At 35.1% G+C, this 22,173-nt stretch overlaps 1 protein-coding gene across 1 annotated transcript; it reads right to left on the minus strand.

The window, feature by feature from the left end:
• Positions 1 to 1,227: 1,227 nt before the first annotated feature.
• On the minus strand, positions 1,228 to 21,536 carry LOC121410238 (protein KTI12 homolog). The gene is made up of 9 exons (XM_041602180.1): positions 21,315 to 21,536; positions 11,026 to 11,077; positions 10,102 to 10,154; positions 8,086 to 8,141; positions 7,475 to 7,554; positions 6,572 to 6,731; positions 5,855 to 5,917; positions 4,228 to 4,296; positions 1,228 to 3,090 (listed from the first exon to the last, which is right to left on the minus strand). The coding sequence occupies exons 1-9, from the start codon at positions 21,463 to 21,465 to the stop codon at positions 2,947 to 2,949; spliced, it is 828 nt and encodes a 275-aa protein (XP_041458114.1). The 5' UTR covers positions 21,466 to 21,536; the 3' UTR covers positions 1,228 to 2,946.
• Positions 21,537 to 22,173: the final 637 nt, after the last annotated feature.

A 22,173-nucleotide genomic window follows, 5' to 3' on the forward strand; every position in this document is an offset into this window, starting at 1 on the left:
CCTGCATGTTATGCTGCAGTCGGAGGTCACATGGTAAGGTCAAAGGTCATTTCGAGATCAATGTAAAGTGTACATGCAAGACTCTTATGACACATAACTCCATATCCATAAGCCCGGGGGGGCCACTTACATTGACGAGTGGATACCATGCGCGATCAAAAAACACTTAAAAAGGATGTCTTTTTCACGATAGGGCACGTTACGTACGTAACTCGATTAGGGTGTCAAAAACACGAAAATTATGAAAAAAGGGTATCTATTTCGCTAGGAAAATTACGTGTTTAGGGTCGAATTTGCGGGGATGATAAATAAATATTAAAATATTTCATAAAGGATGTCCTTTTTGCCCCAACACTTCATGTTTAGAGTCCGATTTGTGCGAGGTGTAGAAGGTGGGGTCGTACTAAACCAAATAAGGTAAAGCCGACGACCAAAACACCCGTAACAATAAAACATTCCTGTACTTGTTAAGGGGTTCATTTCAGGAATATTTGCCAAGAGTATCGATTTGTTTCCTATACTTGTTAAGGGTAGGGTTTCACACGCCAATACTTGTTAAGGGGTGCATTTTCAGAATATGGAAATTACGTGTTTAGGGTGCTTTTCGAGACCCCATGGTCGCGCATGCTATCCACTTGTGAATGGAAGTGCCCCCCCCCCCGGTCCATAAGTCATTTTAAAATCAAACTTGGGTTGTTGCTGTACTTATGAAACTTGCATTGTGTTCAGAGGTCACATGGTAAGGTCAACATTAAAGTTTGCATGCAAGACAAATGTTATTCCATTCAAGTTATTTCACAATGAACTTTTGATACAATTCTGTTGCGTGTCCTTGCAAATCGCGATGTTTCTGGTCATTTTCACAAATGGGCGAGACACATTGCTTATCTGCCTTGTCATTGATAATGAAGCTCAAATATTTATAAGAGTAATTCCGCAGCAATTGTTGCATATTTTTTTTTGTATTGGTACATGTATATACTGTATTATGTATACTTTGTAAAGGTACATGTATGAAATGCAAACAGATAATTAAATCTTGTAAATAACATCAAATTGTGGGATTTTTTTTTGTAATGCTCTCATTTTAGTAATCTGAATACATTTTACTTGTGTTGCAAAAGATCTGTCTGTCCCTTTATCTGTTTATCTTTTTTGCTTTCTCTCCCTCTATCGACATATCTCATGTGCATGCATTTATGAAAAAGAAAAAAAAAATAAAACAACTATATTTTAAAACTACATGTATTTATAAAAAAATTATAACATTTTAGATACAAGTAACATTATAAGCTTTAATGTGGTATAATTTAGATGATTCCTCATTCACGCATTAGTAAGAACAATTTGATAAAAGCATATCAAAAAGTCACTTGGTGGGCGGTATCGAGTTTCAAAGAGAAAATTACATGTCTAAAACGTCCAATATCTGCTCTTTCATTAGATACCTCAAAGTCGTAAATCAAAGAAAATGGTCAATAAGTAACAAAGTGTGCCTCTCTTTGAAATAAATGGATTTTTGTTTTCATAATTTTTCACAGATTTCCACTAGCTATCAAACGGTTAACAATTTTTTTGTTACATAGATGATTGTCAACAAAACAGTGTCGAGTAAGTCTGACTTATGGCCTATAAAACCTCTTCATTTTATAAAATTATAGGAATTCATGCCTTATTTTATATAAACAGATCTTTGTTAATTCTTGACCATTATCTGTGATTGAGGTATCAAATCAAAGAGCATAATGAACTTTTCAAACGTGATATTCTTCTTAAAATTCAGATACCCGCCTGCCATGCGACTTTTTTGGAACCTTTATTTAAATTGTTATTGCTCACAAATGTGTCAATTAGGAATCATCCAAGTTATACCAGATGAAAGAGAATAAGCTTTACAATGATAGGTCATTTATCTGTTTGTTAATTATAATAAATCACAGTTGTCAGTTTCGTTTTTTTCTGGAACAAACTGTATATTGTTATATACTTACACTTTTCAAAGCTAGGGGCCGGGATTCAATTCCCTTCAGAGTTTTTTGGCTTTTCAAAAAGGAGTATAGGTCTGGGGAACCTTGATTAAAGCTACATCTCCTGCTGTTCTCTATTCCCATCTATTTTAAAACATATTTATACATGTATACTGATTCAGGAAACTCCACTTGTATTAGGGGAAATTGTTGAAGAAATAAAACTTGACCTATTGGTCTTCAAAAATCCAAGAGACTACAAATGAGTGAAATTAACTCTCATTAGTAAACTCTCATTAGTACAAACAAGTGCTATGAATGCATATTTGAAAAGGACAAGCCAGTTTCCCTGGTTACGGTTTGCACCTTTGCCTTGTGTGGTCAATAGAACTTGTAACACTTGAACTGCTGATTGAGAGCCATATCATCATCTTAGGATACAATTAAAGAATCATGATTTGCTTTTGACCAATAGTATAAAAGATTCTGAGTATAAGGAACAAAACATATATTATAACATAGTGATGGATCCTAATTAAATAATTGGCCAAGAACCATCAAGTGACAGTTCAGAAAATTTGTCTGACAGGTACTAATGACTCTTGACTTGGCATGGTTATGAGAGGATGATATATCAAGTATCCACATTTTATATAATACACATCAAAATGCTCAGGCATTAGAGTAAGTATACAAACTGGTTACATTTGAAACAGTCCAAATGCCCTTGGTGTATTAGAACTATTCTAAAGATCCCCTGAGCATTTAATCATTACAAATACCCTCCATTAGCAAAGGGCTTTAAGCCGAGAAAAATTTCTAAATAAAGTTATTTGTGAAGGAATCAATTATCCTGATTATTAGCACATGAAGACGGGAGAAGCTCGTAGAGGCAGACTGAAGAATCCATTACATTTCTCGCTCAAGAAAACATTGCAAATATGAGTTTAGTTCAGAGTTCAGTCCACATGCACCATCATCATTTAATACTGTTATTAATATACTGGACAAACATGTTTGCGAGCATTGAGATATCTTCTATAGGATGTAGCTTGGTGTAGGTAATAAATTGCCTTCTTATCCTCTGTAATTCAGCATTGTTGATAGATCTTGCAAGATGAACGTATACGGTGGTTAAGGATAATAACATAGTAAGTGGGGCTGCTATCTCTATATAAGATCACTGTATCATTGATTCAGTTCTATAATTTGTGCATTTCATATTACATGCGCCACTAACATTCAAATGAGAGGCCTTGTATGACAATAACACTTTTCCCTATTAGTGTCAAGCATGCATTGCAAGTCGGAATTGATAAATTAAAGATAAATTAATCTAGGATGAAAGAGGAGTAATCAGCAGAATGTGAGATCTGAGAAAATCTTAGGCCAGAATTCACAAGGGTGGTTTTGAAAACCCACGGTTGAATCCATGGTTTATGCAGATTTCTTGTATAAATTACACTTAATTTTGCACATATTGGGCGCGTGTATAAAAATTTTCAATGCTGATGCGTGCTTTTGTCACAGAGCACCAAATCAATGCCTGTTACCATGGTTAGATACGCTATTTTATTCACGAGTCCACTGTTTGAAGAGTGGACTCATGAATAAAAACAGTGGACTCGTGAATAAAACAGTGTGGACAACCACGGCAACAGGTGTCAATTTGACACACTTTGACATAAGCGCGCAGCATTGGACACTTCAGTATACGCAGAAAATTAAGCGTATTTTATATAGGAAATCTGCATAAACCATGGACTCAACCGTGGGTTTTCGAAACCAACTTTGTGAATTCAGGCCTTAGTGTTTAAATTAGGTTGAAATCACTTAGATAGAAAAAAAAATTAATGCACAGTGTCTTACACTAGTTGACCAATCTCTTGTTTAACTTGAATGAGTGACATCAGTAAGGGTGCAACTCGGGCGCATGCATTATGAAATGCATGAATCTTGCAAGAGAATTAAATTAATAATAAATACTCCACCCTAGAAATTGTCAACATATTCACAAACTGTCCCAAGAGGTCTTCAACGGACAGAACAAAATATCATCTTATCAAGTTTAAAGCTTAACTTTTGTTTTATGTCTATTTTTAAGGGCTAATACAATGACTGAATTTGATTTTTATACCATGATAGTACAATATAATAAGACTCAAGTGAAATATTTTAAGACTGAATATCTGTGACATTACATACACTCAAAAGTCTAGTTCAATATATTTATCAATCCACTTCAATTTGGAAAGGATATTTTGTCCTTGGCTCCTGGTATTGAAATGTCATCTCCTGGTATACTGGTCTTCTGTGCATTAATAAGAGTCTGTCAGAGAATATAATGAAATACATATTTATACACAGTCTGAGATACAGGGTTAATGTTGCAATAGGGTTTATGTTAGGTTTAGGATCGGGTATAATGTTATAACCCAGAGTGGAAGTTGGTCATTCGATTAGTGTCTGGAATTGAGAGTAGAGCAATTGTCCCCAGAGCAAATGTCATGGAACCATAACACTACCTTCTAACATACTGTCTATTCACAATCACAACTGAATCAAGATAGGTATGCTTTGGAAGAAATACCACTTTATTGTCCCAGGAAATGACAAACTAGCAATTCCAAAAAATAATCACAATCCCTATGTCTGACCCCATTTATACTTCACTTCATGGAACTACTCAAGCCTGAATAAATAAAATGAAATATACCTTTTCATAAGAAGCATAAAACGGAAATAAAGCACAAAACAGAGATGAATCACTTAAGGAAGGCCCCGTTAACAGAAGGCAATATATTCATATATCGTTGCCAAAATAAGAAGAGTTGTCAGTTAATTCAGAGAGTAATGATACTTTTTATATAAGTTTGTATCAACACTAAGTTGTGTAAGTCAGATAAAGTGGAGCTAAGAAGTTAGTGAACCCCACCAGAAAATGAACATATTTCAAGTTCTGCCATGTTTTAGATATTAATTTGTGAAGTCAGGTGATAAAATATCACATTCAATAAAGTTTGTTTTTCTGGGCTCACCGAACATTGTTGTTGTTTCCATTCAACACTCAGCATGAAGGAGTGCATTTTATGGTGGGGTTCATTAACTTCCTAGCACCACTGTAGCTATATATATAATAATAGTAATGATGTGGTACTAGTATATACATAGGTAACCACTTCAATTATGGAACTGATCTGGCAGGACCATGCATAAAATATAATACATGCATAATATAATCCCTCTGCTCTAAATGCTGTGTTCCTAGCTCAATATCTTTCATGTGACTTGGCTGAGAATGAAATGAAGACAAGTACTCTATCTGAGCTAATCTGACTTTGTAGTTATAAAGATTGCATTCTAAAATGTTCAACCCATCCCATACTTGCAATGTAGTTTTATTCCAAAAAGAAATAAAAATTATCAAGAAAATGCTTATTTTGTTCACTACAGTTCAAAAATCAAATATACCCAGTTATATCAGGTTTTAGATGTTGTTACTGTGTATCTCACAACCCATTATCTAATCTTCCAATCCAATCCAATAGTCATTTGACAATGAGCCTTGTCCTGTCGATTACAAAGTGGTGCACACACACTACTACATGTTTGAGCCACAAACAATAGGCCTCATTTAACACCTCAGAATGATCAGCTTTGTCAATGTAACAATGCATTTAAACTCTGGAAATGAGATTTCTTCATATTTATTAAATCTAAACTACAGTTATATATTTATTCTTTCACTTTCATCAAGCCTTTAATTTCACTGCACTTAAACTTTGTATGCTTGATACACAAATCATAAATATATTAGCAGGACAAAAAATGCAAGCAATCTAATTTGAATTTCATGTTTAGTATTATTAAGTGGTAGGAACAATTACCGTTACTGCTTCTTGCGTTCTCTTGTCTAGCTCGTACAGAAAGTTAGTAGCTGAAAGTGGTTGCTGCAAAAGATTTAGAAAAAATGTAAAGATTGTTTAATAACAAGTAAAAGATTAGAGGTCAAACCAAGCTCCCCCATATGATTTAAATAAAAAGTGAAAAATTTAACTAACACATTAAAACAAAATTATTCAAACTGAATGTAAGACAGGAATGTTATTAAAATATTAAGTTGTATTACAAACAATAACAAGCTACAATAACTGTCTTCATACTTCGGATACTGTCCATGAACACATTTGATGCATTTATTTGTTTGAATCATTCAGATTAATAGATCACATTCATCCAAACCACAAATTTAAGATGCAGTCCACAAGACCTAAAAGTATAACAGTCCAGCAAACCACATTGCTGCAAAGGACCTGAACTATGATACATATTCTTTATTGCTATAAAAGGAAGCAAATAAATGTGTAAAAGCGCAAAATATGTCTGTCATTTTAAATATGGCAGTGAATGGTGGTTAATTGACAATCTCTCCTAGCAGGATCAGTGTTTATCCACAAAATTTGGCAGAAGAAACCAATTTGTAAATATATGAGCAAATTAAAAATCAATTTTATCTAGCATGTCATTTGGTTCTTTTAGTCAGATATGACAATATTATTCCATGCATTCTTCATTCTACTCCCTGGTACTGTGACATTACTTACAGACACTGTTGACAGATTAGGTGGAGGAGCTTTCCTGAGGAACAGAGCATCATATATTTCCTGACATGGCAGGTCATCATCTGGACCAACTGAAAACAAAGGAGAATCCCATCTGTTTTTGGAAATTGGAGCTTCAAATCTCATCACCAAACCATCAAATCTAAATACAAAAAGAGATTTATAAAACAACTTAATCCAAACAACAAAAATACATCAGGAGTACAAGGGTTTTTCCCCTTTAATCTGTCTTTACAAAAATTACCAGAACTGCTTGCAAATTTCTGCCAACCTAAATTGATAATAAAAAATTCCCCATGAGCATGTTCTATTCTATTAAAGACATCGATCAACTGCTTATGTAGGATGTCTTAGAGTTGCATAGAAAGTGATGGTTGATATGGGATATCATATTTCAATTGTACCCGTCACACTGACCTCAAACATTGCTACACTAAAAAAAAGATCAAAGACTGCTACAATATCCTTGTTTGCATTGTTACCACAGTAATATCAAAATTGATCTTATTTCTTGTTTACATGAAAAGCAAAATGCATTGTTATGCTTTGTGTTCCATCATAAATTTAACCAATAATGTAGATGTTAAGAATACAAATATATAAATTATACATGCATTATGAATCTGTAAATAATATAAATGAGAATTGGAAATTCAGTTGTTAATGATGCCATATACTAAATGGGTATGAATTTATTTTCAATATCAACTTTAGTCAAGCTAAAAGCTTAAAAGCTACAAGCTAAATACATGATGATTCGAAGTATTTTTAAAAGAAATTTGTTACCAATCTCTATTTAACTGAAAAAAATAATATATTATGAGCTGGAACAAATTAATTATTCTTATATAAAAATTATATGAATCATGAAATTGAAAATCTTACATTTCCTTTGTATATCTGTCATGTTCCTCCCTTCCTGAATTCCATGTTTCTGCCAAATTAACAGGAGTATCACAGAAAATCTTTTTTGTTTGTTTCAAGAAAGAAATAGGAAAGAGAGAACGAGTGTGGAAGTGACAGTAAAATAAAAAAAAATTTGAAATGAAAATAATATACACGAATATATTGAACAAGACAACTTCAATAACAGCATATGATATGTACATGTAGTTAATCAAAATCAAATTGTCCAAATATATGTGATTATTATATTTAAACCTCCCAGCCCCCCATAATCACAAAACAATCATCCTTTCTTTTAGAATAAAAAGTGCTTTAAAATCAACATGGTTGTTAATGCTAACTGAACAAGTGCAGACTTGTATGAAGTTAGTCTCCAGCTTATAAATGTGCAGTATCGTTTTAAAAATACACAACACATCAAAACAGTGAATCTAAACAATTATATAATTATTCCTAAATTCTCAAATCGATCATTGTACTTTAGTTTCATTGGTTCATCAAAGTCTTGCATTTTGGGGTGTTATTACATATTCCCCTCCCCCCCATATCAAAATTTCTTATGCAATGAATCTATCTAGAGTAATACTCACAACACAATGTGGAGTTTGAGATGATTTAACTGCACAATACAGCTCATATCTAAAACCTTGGGAAAAATAAGAGAAAATATATTACTGGAACCAATTTAAAATAAAATCATTTCAAATGGAGGAACAACATAAATAACATTTCCACAAACACACAATCACTGATTATGTGATATCACAAAGTGCCATGAGTCCCATTAGGTTTGCATCCAGTCAAATTCTATTTATTTTCAATCATAATTCTCGAGCCAAGGTCTGAAAATGATACAACAGCAAGTTTACCTATACAAATATTTTCTGACAGAAAAAAGGGAACCTTGGTATAATGCCCCAATCCACAAAACAAAGACCACTGCTTGCCTTGAAGACCGCGGAAAGTTGAAAGTTCATTGAGAAACCACTGAATGACTATTGTGAACCATTTCAAACAAGTTATGGAGCTCATGAAGCCATTTGAAAAGATTTCAATAGGCTTTCAGAGGACTTACAGTGGTCTTGCTATCTGAGGCATGAGACTTCATTAAACCATTTCTATTTGTACCACTGCTTCATGATGGACTTTTCATATTTCTTGCCTACGTGAGCGTACAACTGAAAAGAAATTGAGGATTTTGCTCCCCTCCCCCTATTTGATTCAACCTTCAAGCAATCAGCCTAATTATGAGAGCTTAAAAATAAGTTCATGAACTCTGAAGGTATGTACTATTGTGAATAATCAAAGATTCTACAAAATGCATAATACTATTGAGAGCTAGCTCAACATTCAAATCGGATCTCTTGCAATGACATCTTTAGATTGAAACCAATTATTTTCCAGACAACTTTACTGTCTCTGCAACTTGTGTACAAAAGTGGGGGGGGGGCTGGAGGCCATGCTCCCTCCCTCCCCCCCAAAAAAAAAAAATATGATGACTAACAAGAAAGAAAGAGGCCAAGTACAATGTTATCTTCTAAATATTGCTAAAATCTACCCCCAAACAATAGATTTTTATCTTAACAACAACAACACTATTACTCACTCGCTTGGGACTTTTAAAGAATATTTTCATAAAAATGCCCAGTTGTGCCCCCTCAAATTTTTTGGGATACAGTACTACAATTCTGTGATTGTTTCCATACAGATATGTCCTTGAAACCCATGACCCAATAGATGATCTAATACATGTCACATTAAATTTTATCAAATAATTATGGAACAGGAAGATATTCAACTTCAAAAATATTTTTTTACATTGATACAAAACATAAAATTTGAATAACTAAAATTCTATCTTATAAAATACATTCCATGTAAAATCATACCAACCAATTACTCTAACAAGAGTGTTGCTAAGGCAAGCACGTACTACGTCCGCCTGCAATGTGGAAAACGGAGTTATTGGTCAAGCAAGAAAAGTAGAAGGTGGCAAATTCACCTTTGACCTTTTGACCTCAAAATCAATAGAATTCCTGGGATCTATGCTAGTATCATACACACCACATTATATGAATCTAGGTTAAGTTAAACTAGAGTTATCAAATTCAGAAGGGTAAGATGAAAACATGTCACTGTGATCTTGACCTTTGTCCTTTTGAACTCAAAATCAATATAATTCCTGGGATCAATGCTAGTATCATCATGGACCTATAGGTCCATGGTATCATACACACCAAATCGTATGAGCCTAGGTTACGTTAAACTAGTTATCTTGTTAACAAGGACTCCAGAAGGATAAGTTGAAAACATGTCACTGTGACCTTTGACCTTTTGACCTCAAAATCATTAGGCTTTCTGGGATCTATGCTAGTATTATACACACCAAATAATATGAGCCTAGATTAAGTTAAACTGAAGTTATCGCATTTACAAAGAAAAGTTAACAGATGGACGGACACCGAACGTGATACCATAATACGTCCCGTCCTAAGGGTGGGCGTGTAAAAACAATGAGAATTCAAAATGCATAGAGCCACAATAAGATTGTAAAAGCAGTGATGTTGACCAATACATGTATGCATGGTTTATCATCATAAACTTACCTTTGATGTAATTCAGTGAGTCTAAAATAATAACATCATCTTTAGAAAGGAGTCTGAAAGAAATAAATATTGTGAAATGTATGTAACACCATGCACATATATGTACACATATATGTACAAATATACTCTACAGTATAAAAAAGGGTTATAAGATTTAAGTTATATCTTGCCTCCAGCATGGAAATATTTTCAGAAACAAAACTTGATAACAATGTACACATATGCAATTGTTGCCCTGTGACTATTGCTGGCCTCATTATGTGGGGGAATAGGGTCGGGTGCAATGCACTCTTCAAAGTGTTTTGGGCAAGGAAACAAGTCAAAAAGATAAAAGATATCTTCAAATCAATTTTACTAGCTGAATGAATTTCAAAGTTCTGCGCAAATCATTTTTCACTAACTTTTCAAAAGTAAGTGGTGCTCACTCAAGCGGAAATATTTTTTGTCAGTTATATCCTCATTTGCTTAAATGGATATGATCCAATGTTAAAATGTGCAAAAATCTTCAGGATATTGCAAATGTATAATTTTACAGTTATTATTCTAAGTGTAAACTTTTTTTTGATACGCACTGTATACAACAACAACTACTACTACATGTACCACCACCACCACCACTACTACTGTACTTGACCTTCCCCACAATCACCACAACCTATTACTGCTGCTATTGCACTACTACCACTACCATCATAATCACCACCACTACCAAAAATATTACCTACTAGGCTCTACTATCATCACTCCTACTTACTACTTTATTACCGTACTACATCTGGTCATTGATAATGGGGGGGGGGGCTTTTAGTTCTAATGGCTTTCTTACCAACTAGTAAATAATCACATTTATTAGAATACAGACCAGTAGATTAGACTACTGCTCATATCACCTTAGACTTCGAACCTAACAATGAGGAGCATTACCTTTGAGCTGCTGATTTAAGCTTTCCTCTGGCTTCCTTTTCTTTCTTGGAATCTATGAATGAAAAACAAAAACAAAAATTTATGACAAGAATGGATCATAATGAACATTATGAAAAACTTCATTACATTCTTACATTCACCACACTGTTAATTCTAATTTCCATGATATATCTCAACTTAACCAATAACTTCAGAGGGGCAAAACATACACAGACAGGGACAGGGACAGAAAAAAATCTTCAGGCTTTACTATATATTTACAATTCAAAGTGCGTAAATACTTTATGATCAAGATGATGCAAAAGGCCTTCTTTGTTATCGGGTGCAGAAGCGTGCCTCATGACTGTATATTATATGAATGCAAAACTTTGGAAAACACTCTGTCAATCGGAAAGGGCACAAATGTTAGTCTCTTGTAGGAGAGTCACAACCTGTTAAAACCAATAAACTATTCATCAAAGAGTAGCGTATTCATACCATGTACTGCACCTGCCGGTACAGAGAGAAAAAAAAGAAAAGTTGTCTCCTACCCCAGTCTCGATTGGCCATTTTGTTACGATTCATAACAAAAATGGCCGATCGAGACGGGGTAGAAGGAGAGAACTTTTCGTTTTTTTGAGGTTCCAGTTTGTGCCCAGATGTCAGGAAACTGCGCGCCACTCGTTAGACCTTCATCCATATAATCGTGGTAAGTGCTTGATTTCTGTTTTAACTATTTATTCGGAGAATTATTTTGACCATACTTCACGCTAGTCAGGTGAGTATGGTCAATTACACGTAAGGTCCTGGGCTCCCGCGGAGGGGACCCCCATTTTTACACTCAAATTTCCGTTCCAAGGCATAGCATTTTTGTCTTATTGAGAAAAAGAACAAAGAAAGCTGCTCCAAGGCATAGCATTTTCCTCTTATCGAGAAAAGAGAAGAAAGAAATTCGCTCCAAAGCATCGCATATTTTTGTTACGCCGTTCCGATCGTATTGATCTGCTACAGTGAGCTGCAATTTTGGTGAAAAGCGTCCGCAGAGCACTGTCCAACCATCGCCTCTGCATCATACACGCATACCCGTTCCATAGGGATGCATACCCACTCACACGCTGGCGATCCGTTCCAAGGACCCCGTTTTCACAAACATTTGTAGTTCCGAAGCCCGTTCCGAGGACCCTCCTTTTTACAATAAGCCACCTCCAAGGCCCCCGTTTTTTGTCACGCCCGCGGCACACCCCCACCACTTTTTTGGTCGAGTGCCCCCCCCCCCTGGGAAAAAACTATAGTGGTTGTTGACATTAATACATAAAACTACATGTAGACTGAAAAATCTGTTGTTTTGGAGAAATGTTTTATGATTTTTTCAGTCCTATTCCTACACTTATATCCCTTTCATAAACCCAATTATGCGGCTAATAGCAGCATAATTTGGTCGTAAAATTGGAGGAGGACCAGAGTTATCCGCATTATTTTGATGCTGCTATTATCCGCATAATAGCAGCATCGGGACAAGATTTTGAGTTTATGAACGCATTTCCAAATAATGCGGATAATTGCCATGGTGCGGTCACAAGGTCACCCTTTTCCAACAAAACCGCATCGGAGGGGGCGTGTCCAGTTGTCATGATGATTATCCGCCTTTTTCAGGACGGGCGCTCGTAAAAATAATGCGGCTTATTTTCGGAGTTTGTGAACGCAATTTTAATTGAATTATCCGCATTACTCTTAGGCGGCTAATTGGAGGATAGGTTTATGAAAAGGGTATTCGAGGGAGAGGATGCCGCGAAGCCAGACAAAATCTTAGCAGAGCATATATCCTGATCAAAATAGACTGATTTTTTTGTCTATGGAAAGATCACCTGCTCACTACAAACACCCTTTCTGTGATGAATCTAGATGCAATTACAACACACAGTTTTAAAATTCTTTAAAATATCACTTTTGTAGCCCCCCCAAAAATGGGTTTCATATATCTAATTTTTCAATATCAACTTGGAGATCATTTTTTTTATTCACCTGAGAACAAAATTAAATATGATTTTGAACATATTTTTGTGGGCCCTCTACTGTAATGGTGGAAAGAAAAGTTGGTCTGAATTGTCACAAAACAATCTCTTATCATAAAAACCAAATTATATGAGCCTAAAGGTTAAGTTAAACTGAAGTTATCGCGTTTACAAGGACTGCAGCAGGGTAAGGTGGAAACATGTCACTGTGACCTTGACTTTTTACCTCAAAATCAATAGGCTTCCTGGGGCTGATTGCACGAAAGGGTCTTTGCAAGGACGGTCTTTCATGTCGCCCATCTTTTATGATGCGCCATGTGAAACGCATTTTAAATAAATCATCTGCAAATATATTTCATTCGTCCGTTAAAATTAACAAAATATTTGTTTATAAAATGATATGATATATCATGAAATTGTATAAAATTTGATTTGAGAGCAAGCTAACGAATCTTATTCTTTAATATAAATTTCAGAAACACCCCGCTTATAGCGTATCATAAAAGATGGGCGACACGAAGGACGGTCCTTGGAAAGACCCTTTCGTGCAATCGGCCCCTGGGATCCATGCTAGTATCATACACACCAAATTATATGAGCCTACATGTAGGTTAAGTTAAACTGAAGTTATTGCGTTTACAAGGACTGCAGAAGGTTACAATGAAAATACGTCACTGTGACCTTGACCTTTGGATCTCAAAATCAATAGGCTTCCTGGAATCTATGCTACATGTACATGTAGTATCATACACACAAAATTATGTGAGCCTAGGTTAAGTTTAATAAACTAAAGTTATCATGTTTACAAGGACTGCAGAAGGTAAACGCTGAAAATATGTCACTGTGACCTTGACTTTTGACCTTTTGACCTCAAAATAGATAGGCTTCCTGGGATCCATGCTGCATGAAGTATCATGCACCTGCCACTAATAATTAGACAGTTTCCATCATTAGCAATCTTCAAAAAGTCATCAAAAACTTATCTCTTTCATACTTTGTAGTTTTTTAAATATTACATCTTATTAATTCATTGTAAACGCTTTGGGCCTAATGGGAAAAGCGCAGTACAAATAATAAGTAATAATAATAATAATACACACCAAATTATATGAGCCTACATGTAGATTAAGTTAAACTGAAGTTATTGTGTTTACAAAGACTGCAGGAGGGTACAATGAAAATATGTCACTGTGACCTTGACCTTTTGACCTCAATATCTATAGAATTTTTGAGATCTATGCTAGTATCATACAAACCAAATTATATGAGCCTAAAGGTTGAGTTAAACTGAAGTTATCGCATTTACATGTACAAGGACTGCAGAAGGGTACGATGAAAATATGTCACTGTGACCTTGACCTTTTACCTCAAAATCAATAGATATTCTGGGATCCATGCTAGTATCATACATACCAAATTATATGAGCCTCGGTTAAATTGAAGTTATTGCGTTTACAAGGAAAAGTTAACAGAAGGGCCGACGGACACCGAGCATGATACCATAATACGTCCCGTCGAGACGGGCGTATGAAAAATAAAATAATTCAATAGACTAGAACTACGTTACAAAATGACAGCTTAAAAAAGCATGTATCCCCAGGCCAAGAACAAGAGAAAATAAGCCGAACATTGCCATCTTTATTTCATCACACAGGGGGTCCCAACAGAAGATGAGAGTAATATCATAACCTTCATTTAATGAGAGGGAAAGATCAGACAAGACTAACTTGTTCTTTCTCCACTTGCTTCTGAAATTAACACAAAGGTTATGCAGGAATATAATATAGTGGTCAGTCAGAGAAGGAGTGTCATAAGGAATTTCAGTGAGAAGTGGACGGAAAGTGTTGTAAATGACTTCACTGTGACTGTCTGCAGGCACTCATTCAGTGAACAAGAATATGATATAACCTTGTTCTCTGTTACTCCGCCCTCTGTGATGAAATAAGGTTGGAAATGTTTGACTTATTTTCTCCTGTTCTTGGAAACAAATGTTTATTTTATTTATATTATCGATTTTCACTACAACTATTTTTGATGTAACTTGGCTCTTAAGTAAATTCTTTTATTTTCCTAAATAAAAAATAAAGATTGTTGAATGACAATTTTCTTGCAACTTTACTTTCCACTAATAGAGGGCCTAATCTCCTTTTCTGTACTGATTTTTAAATTTGAAGTAATTAATTATCCCTATATAAATAGTAATCTACCTTTTCTGCGGTGCATGATATACTCATTGGTAGCATTTTTTATGATGAATCTGGTTTAATAATTTTATGTTTTCATAGTTTACTAGAATATTAATTTGTTATTGGACAGTTCTATATAAAAATATCTGTTGTAGTTACTTTCATTACATATTTCATTGTTTAATGTTTAATATATTATGTCTTTTACTCTCTGAATCTTTCTCAAATCAGCCACTGTATGCAATGAAATAATAAAACCTTCAATTCAATTCAATTCAATTCAAAAATGGTCTTTATTGATAATCAAACATGTTAACAATCATACATGAAAAAACAGCAAAAGCTGGAAAGATCATGCTTACAAGTTGGTTTTGGCACATTATTGAATACATAATAAAATGCATTAAAAACGGTTATACATTTAAAAGTAAATACATTTTAAATAAGGCATAAAAGACAATGAACATGATGAACGAGTGAATGTAATATGATAATGGCAGACTTGAAGGAGAGGAGACTGACACTTATTTAAATGACAAAAATAATTTTATAATGGGGTGAGGATGACCATTTGCATTGCCTTTCTTAGTCTACACACTCATCTTTTGTTGAGTATGTCTACCAAAAAAGGCAATGGACTGTTTTTAAATCTTGTTGTTCTTCTTGGAAACTGTTGATAGTTGTTTTTACGACGAAGAGATATGTTTGTATGTTTTTTTTGAGGTAGCCATGTCTTACACAATGGATGAGTTGAAAGAGATTTTGCAAATTTTTTACTTAGTGTCAGTCTTCTCTCCTCAAGTGTTGGTAAATTACATACCTGACATGCATTTGAGTATGTAATGTAATTATGTCCTAAGATAATTTTACATACTCTCCGTTGTATTCTTTCAATAGTATTATTTTGTTTTGCTGTAAGACTGCTGTGGAAAACTGGAGCACAATATTCTAAAATTGGTCGTATATAACCCATATATATTGTCACTAAATCCTTCAAAGGTAAATTGAACTTTTTCAGTTTCCTTAACATATATAATTTTCTATTGCACCTCTTAACAAAGTCATCGACATGTAAATTCCATTTCAAATCAGATTGTATAATAACTCCAAGAATTTTGATACTTTCTACATTACATAAGGCAGAGTTATTAATGGCAAGAACCTCAGGAGTGATGGGGTTTTTCATAAAAGTAATATGTAAAGTAAAACACTGAGGGATTGAGTGACATATTATTTGATTGTGACCAGGATTGCACTGAATTGAGTACTGACTGTAATTGCGAATTGTCGGTTGATTTACGACATTGTACTAAAGACAAATCATCAACATATTTAAAATTACGTATAGGAATATTTTCACATAAATCATTTACCATAATTAAAAAAAGGATCGGGCCAAGTCATGTCCCTTGGGGCACACCGGCATGATTAACTTTGATATCAGAAAAGATTCCATGATATAACGTACATTGCTTACGGTGTTCCAAAAAACTTACAATCCAATTTATGATCCATGGTTTTATGTGCATATTAATCATTTTTTTAATTAGAATATTGTGATCCAGGCGATCAAACGACTTTTTAAAATCTGTACATACAACAGTGGACACAGATTTTTTGTTTTCTGCATTGTCATAGAGATGATGTAATAGACCAACAAGATAATGTGATGTAGACAATCCTGGTCTGTTACCGAACTGATGCATATCAATTTGTTTCTCAATGTCTTTCAATAACCATTGAGCCATAAAAGATTCGGCGAGCTTAGCAAAATGTGAAGTTAAAGATATAGGACGTAAATTATTAATGCACGGTGGATGAGATTTTGGAATGGGAGTTACTTGACCGAATTTCCACTGTGAAGGTACTATTCCTTGTCTAAAAGATATATTGAGTATCCTAGTAACCGGTACACTCAATTCACATGCAAATTCTCTAATAACACGAATGGGGAGATCATCTCTGATTGATGATTTATGTAATTGTAATTTACGCAGTTTGCAGTAGACTTGCCAACAACTGATCTCAGGACTTTCAAACTGAGAAGGTAAAAAAGCTGGTAGTGATCCTCTATTTAGAGGAGAAAGATCAGAAGCGATTGACACAAAAAAATTGTTGATTGCGTTAGCTGCTTGTTTACAATATAGATCATCTTCAATGTCAACATTAGGAATCGTGATTGGTATAATGTCTTGATTACCATTCGTAAGTATTTTAATATGTCTATACCAGGCTGAAGGATTATTTAATTTTTCTTTTTTTATACGAGTATTGTAATAATTAGTTTTTGCAACGGAGATAGCTTGAGCAATTTTATTTCTTAAATGTCTCCAAAGAGTGTCATTTTGTTTTTTGAAAGCCTTTTGTCAGTCACGTATAAGTGATTTGATAAAAGGTGTTATCCAAGGTTTATCAGTCTGACTAATTTTTACTTCTTGCGAAGGTAAGTATAAATTCAATTCTCAGTCAAGGATATGCTCCGCCGAGACTTTGTCTGGCTCCATTTAGTATCCCCTCTGTCAATAGACCGATGACGGCCATTGGGCTCTAAATGGTAGAGGTTTGACTGACACTTGCATGTAATTGCAGCGTCTATGGGGAAAGGATGCGCTAGCACACCCTCCTCGATTACTGTGTAATTCCAATTTATGATGGGCGGCAAGAGCACAATAATAAAGAGAAAATAATAGTGAATATAAATAAGCTTACCATCTTTACAAAATATAAGCTGGAAAATACAAAATTCTTATGACAAACATTCAGAATCTGGTTCACCTTTGATCTTTCGCTGTCATGTTTGTAATGCAGCTAAGCATACAGAAGCGCCAGCCAATCACGTTTGTACGCTCAGCTGTATACAAACACAAATGATAGCGAATGACCTAAGGAAAACCTGGCTGATCCTGCATGTTTGTCATAAAAATCAGTATTTTCCATCATATATTTTGAAAGGTGGTAAGCTGATATTCAATATTATTTGCTCTTTAATATTGCGCCTCTTTTTGCCCATCGACTGGGGGAATTAAGCAGAAATCAAGGAGGGGTGAGCTAGCGCACCCTTTCCTCTGTAGACTCTGTAGTTGAGCATCGGCCAAAGCTCCACCAATACAAGCCCAATGGCAGACATCCGTCTGTGTAGAAGGAAGACGAAAAAAATCTGAAAATGTTAAAAGAAAACTCTTCCGAAACAACAGATATATCAGTCTAAGATTATAATTTATACTACTATCAATTTTAAATTGCAACTGTATGGAAAATATTTTGGTTACAACAGTGATATTTTAATGATTTTTGTTAATGTGTGTTTTATACTGCATGTTGCATGTAGTAGATTCCCCACAGGTTGGGTGGTTGCAGTGAACAAGTCCCAGGGGAGCCACTTCCATTGACAAGTGGATACCATGCGTGACCAAAAAAAATATGTAAAAAGGATATCTTTTTCAAGATAGGGCAGGTTACATATGTTACGCAATAATGGATGAAAAAAGGGTATACATTTTGCAAGGAAAACTATGTGTTTCCGGTTCAATTCCAGTTCAATTTGTGTGGAAGCGCTGTGGTGTAGCGGTTCTGACTCTCGCCTTGTAATCAGAGGGTCGTGTGTTTGAATCCCACCATGGCCTATCCCCCTTTGGCAAGGCGTTAATTCACACGTTGCCACTCTCACCCAGGTGCTAATTGGGTACCGGTAGGAAACAATTGTCATTGTGGTTGGTCTAGCAAGTAAGCGCTTAACAGGCTGCATGAACTGCTATGAATCCAGTGACCGAGTGAAGCGCTTTGAACAGTCATAGATTGATAAAGCGCTATATATAAATGCCAATTATTATATTTGTGAAATACTAAAATTTAATACATGATTATAAATCATCAGTATATACTACTAATTATTTAAAATCACATATTAAATTTTAGTATTTGTGAAATAATAATTTTTATATATAAATTGTTCTTCAAAACGGCATCGCTAGTCGGATGTACGTCATCACGAAGCGGTTCAAGGGTCAGGCCTATTGTCTTTGCTTTGTTGACAAACGGATCGAGGGATCTATCTACGGTAACCCAGGGAGCTCCCACCCGCGAAGCGGCGGGAGCCCAGAAGCTTATTATTTGTACATTTACTCATGCTCACGGGCAGGCAGGACTAGGGTAGATTCACTAGATTGTGGTCACAATTAATAAAATAGTGAAAACAGAAATTATGAACTTACCACAATTATATGGATGAAGGTCTATCATGAGGCAGTATCCTGATATTGAGGCACAGAATGGAACCTCAAAAAAAAATGAAAAGTTCTATCCTTCTACCCCAGTCTCGATCGGCCATTTTGTTATGAATTTTGAAAGAATTAGGTATCGCGAGAGAACTTTTTGTTTTTTTGAGGGTCCAGTCTGTGCCTCGATGTCAGGATACTGCCACACGATAGACCTTCATCCATATAATCGTGGTAAGTGCATAATTTCTGTTTTCACAATTTTATTTCCAAGTTATTGTGACCACAATCTACCCTAGTCCCATGAGTTTGAGTAAATGCACGGTGAGTTCCTGGGTTAGATCTACAGGAGATCGGGTGTGGTAAGGAACGTCTCATTTTTACCATTTATTTTTATCCCTTTATACGCATTAGCAGAGGCATTGATCCTGGGGGGCAGGGGGGGCGATTGCCCCACCAATGCAAATATTGGGGGGGGCAAACATGTCGTTTTGCCCCCAAAATAATTCCAAATGTGTGCAAAAATAAAATAAGATTGTAATGTTACACAGAAATCAGCAAGTGTGATTGATATACATACACAACTCGATCTTTATTTTAAATAATGCTCAAAATGTCCTCTTTTCAGATTGGAATATAAAAATTTTCAGCTCGTTTGTGTTTGCATCATTTCTGAAGCAGAAACCTATACTTTTCATGATTAAATAGGTAAATAGAATGTCCCATTTTCAGTTCTAAACCTCAAAAGAACTCCCGCTTCGATTTGCAATAATCTTCTCTTGGATATATTATATATCTTGTTCTTTATTAAAACGTCCATTAAAGTAAAATGTCAATTTGTTTGAGATCGAAATATCAAAATCAGCTCGCACTTCGCGCTCGCATCTATTGTTATTTGAGTGTGTGTGTAAGGGTGTGTGTGTGTTTGTTTTGTGTGATCGAGCACCTTTGAAACCTTGAATCATGATTTTGCCCCCCCCCCATCTGAAAAATGGATCGACGCCCCTGCGCATTAGGCGCCTGAAGGTTCATACATATATAAAATTCGATCCTAACTTATTTCACCCTCTAGTCTAAGACTAAGGATTTCCTAGGGAAATCTATGTTTGTGTACATGTGTCTCTTATACATATGTGGCCTGGGGTCAAGACTCCATGAAGAAGAAATATATGTCAAAATATAAAAAAACATCATCATAGAGTCCTCAAGACTAATGGAAATCACTATTTTGGGTCACAAAAATGATATTTTAATCATTTTTTAAAGTGTGTGCTGTGCTTAGCATTGTCATACCATGGTCCTACCTGTAGATTCCCCACAGGCAGGATGCTAATGAACCCATAACCTTGTTCATTGAATGAGTGAATGAACCCTTGAGTGGGAACTAATGACATGTGATTCATTATTATTAATTTCCATAAAGTTGCAATTCAATTTTCATTAGGTAACTTAGAATAATTTTTGTATTGACAAGAGCGCTCAAAAACTTGAATTTTGGGCATATTTTTGTATATATAAGGCACGAAAATTTTCATTTTTCAAGCTCTATTTTTTTTGATAAAGAAAAAATATTTTAAAGAATCAAATTTACTTAAAACTAAAAAGAGCAAAGTTATGAAAAGCTGTAAATAATGGAAACTAACAGTGTAAAAAAATCAAGCACTTTTCCAAAAGAAAAAGAGAAAATAAGCCAAACATTGACCACCCTTATTTTGCCACACATGGAGACGTAACTGAGAACAAGGTTATATCATAACCTTGTTCATTGAATGAGTGATCTTTATTAACACTACAGTCAACACTGCACTGTCTACAGTATACTCTACACACTCATTGACTCTACATAAATGTCAGTGCGTGGGACGTCACATACTGACATAGTTAACAAATGCACTTACCAGCATAAACATCGTTCTTGTCTATTCCAGCACTGCTTTCGCCAATCACAAGACACTTTTTATCGGTGGAAGATTGAAAAAATGACTCTAACTGAACAGTTCGATCACTTTTGCCGCTACTCGGATATCCACACATAATTACCAACGGCATAGCTGCATTAGCTGGACATAGCACTACTCACGCCAATTAAATCTAATAATTATCTCGGGCCGGCTTATTTCATGTGCGCGTGCGTACCCTGTCAGGGAAATTCCCCAGTTTATAAGGTACGTACTTCATGCATGGTCCAAGACAAAGTCGAACTTCGTGACATCATATGCGAGCAGCTACCATAATAATAATATATGAGATTTGTATAGCACACTTTCTATCTTGATAACATACCTACTTAAGGCGCTTGCACTTCAGAGCAGAACAACGAAATTTATTTACCATTTTCTATTTCAATCTCCCCGGCTCCTATTTCTTACTGGTATATGCTCAAGTTATCATTTTGTATGTTTTTTTTTTTTTTTTGGGGGGGGGGGTTATACTATTTACCAGTGTTGTAGTGCCTTGATGCTCGGCCTTGGCCTTAAGGCGCCTTAAGGCCTATTTTTTCAAAGCCTTGGCCTTGAACATTCAGGCCTTGGCCTTGAGAGGGCCTTGGCCTTGGCCTTGAGGATTTTGAGCCTTGAAATTTCAAGGCATTTTCAAGGCTTTTTCAAGGCATTTTGTATTTTGTACTTTTCATTTGTTTTATACAAGTAATTATAAATGTTTCAATTGTTCTGTACATCTAATGACACTAAATACTACCCGTCAGCAGCAGCAGAAGCAGTATGTGTACCTAGCAGTGCCATCAATTGCAATTATCAT

Source organism: Lytechinus variegatus, chromosome 3 (assembly GCF_018143015.1).
Source record: "Lytechinus variegatus isolate NC3 chromosome 3, Lvar_3.0, whole genome shotgun sequence".
Lineage (NCBI taxonomy): Eukaryota > Metazoa > Echinodermata > Echinoidea > Temnopleuroida > Toxopneustidae > Lytechinus > Lytechinus variegatus.

Excerpts from the sequence above, each read along its gene's own strand:
- LOC121410238 (XM_041602180.1), bottom strand. The coding sequence starts at position 21,465 with ATGCCGTTGGTAATTATGTGTGGATATCCGAGTAGCGGCAAAAGTGAT. Across the intron at positions 10,155-11,025 it reads CTTAAATCAGCAGCTCAAAG|ACTCCTTTCTAAAGATGATG; the intron begins GTAATGCTCCTC and ends TATTTCTTTCAG. Across the intron at positions 7,555-8,085 it reads CTCAAACTCCACATTGTGTT|ATTTTCTGTGATACTCCTGT; the intron begins GTGAGTATTACT and ends CAAACAAAAAAG.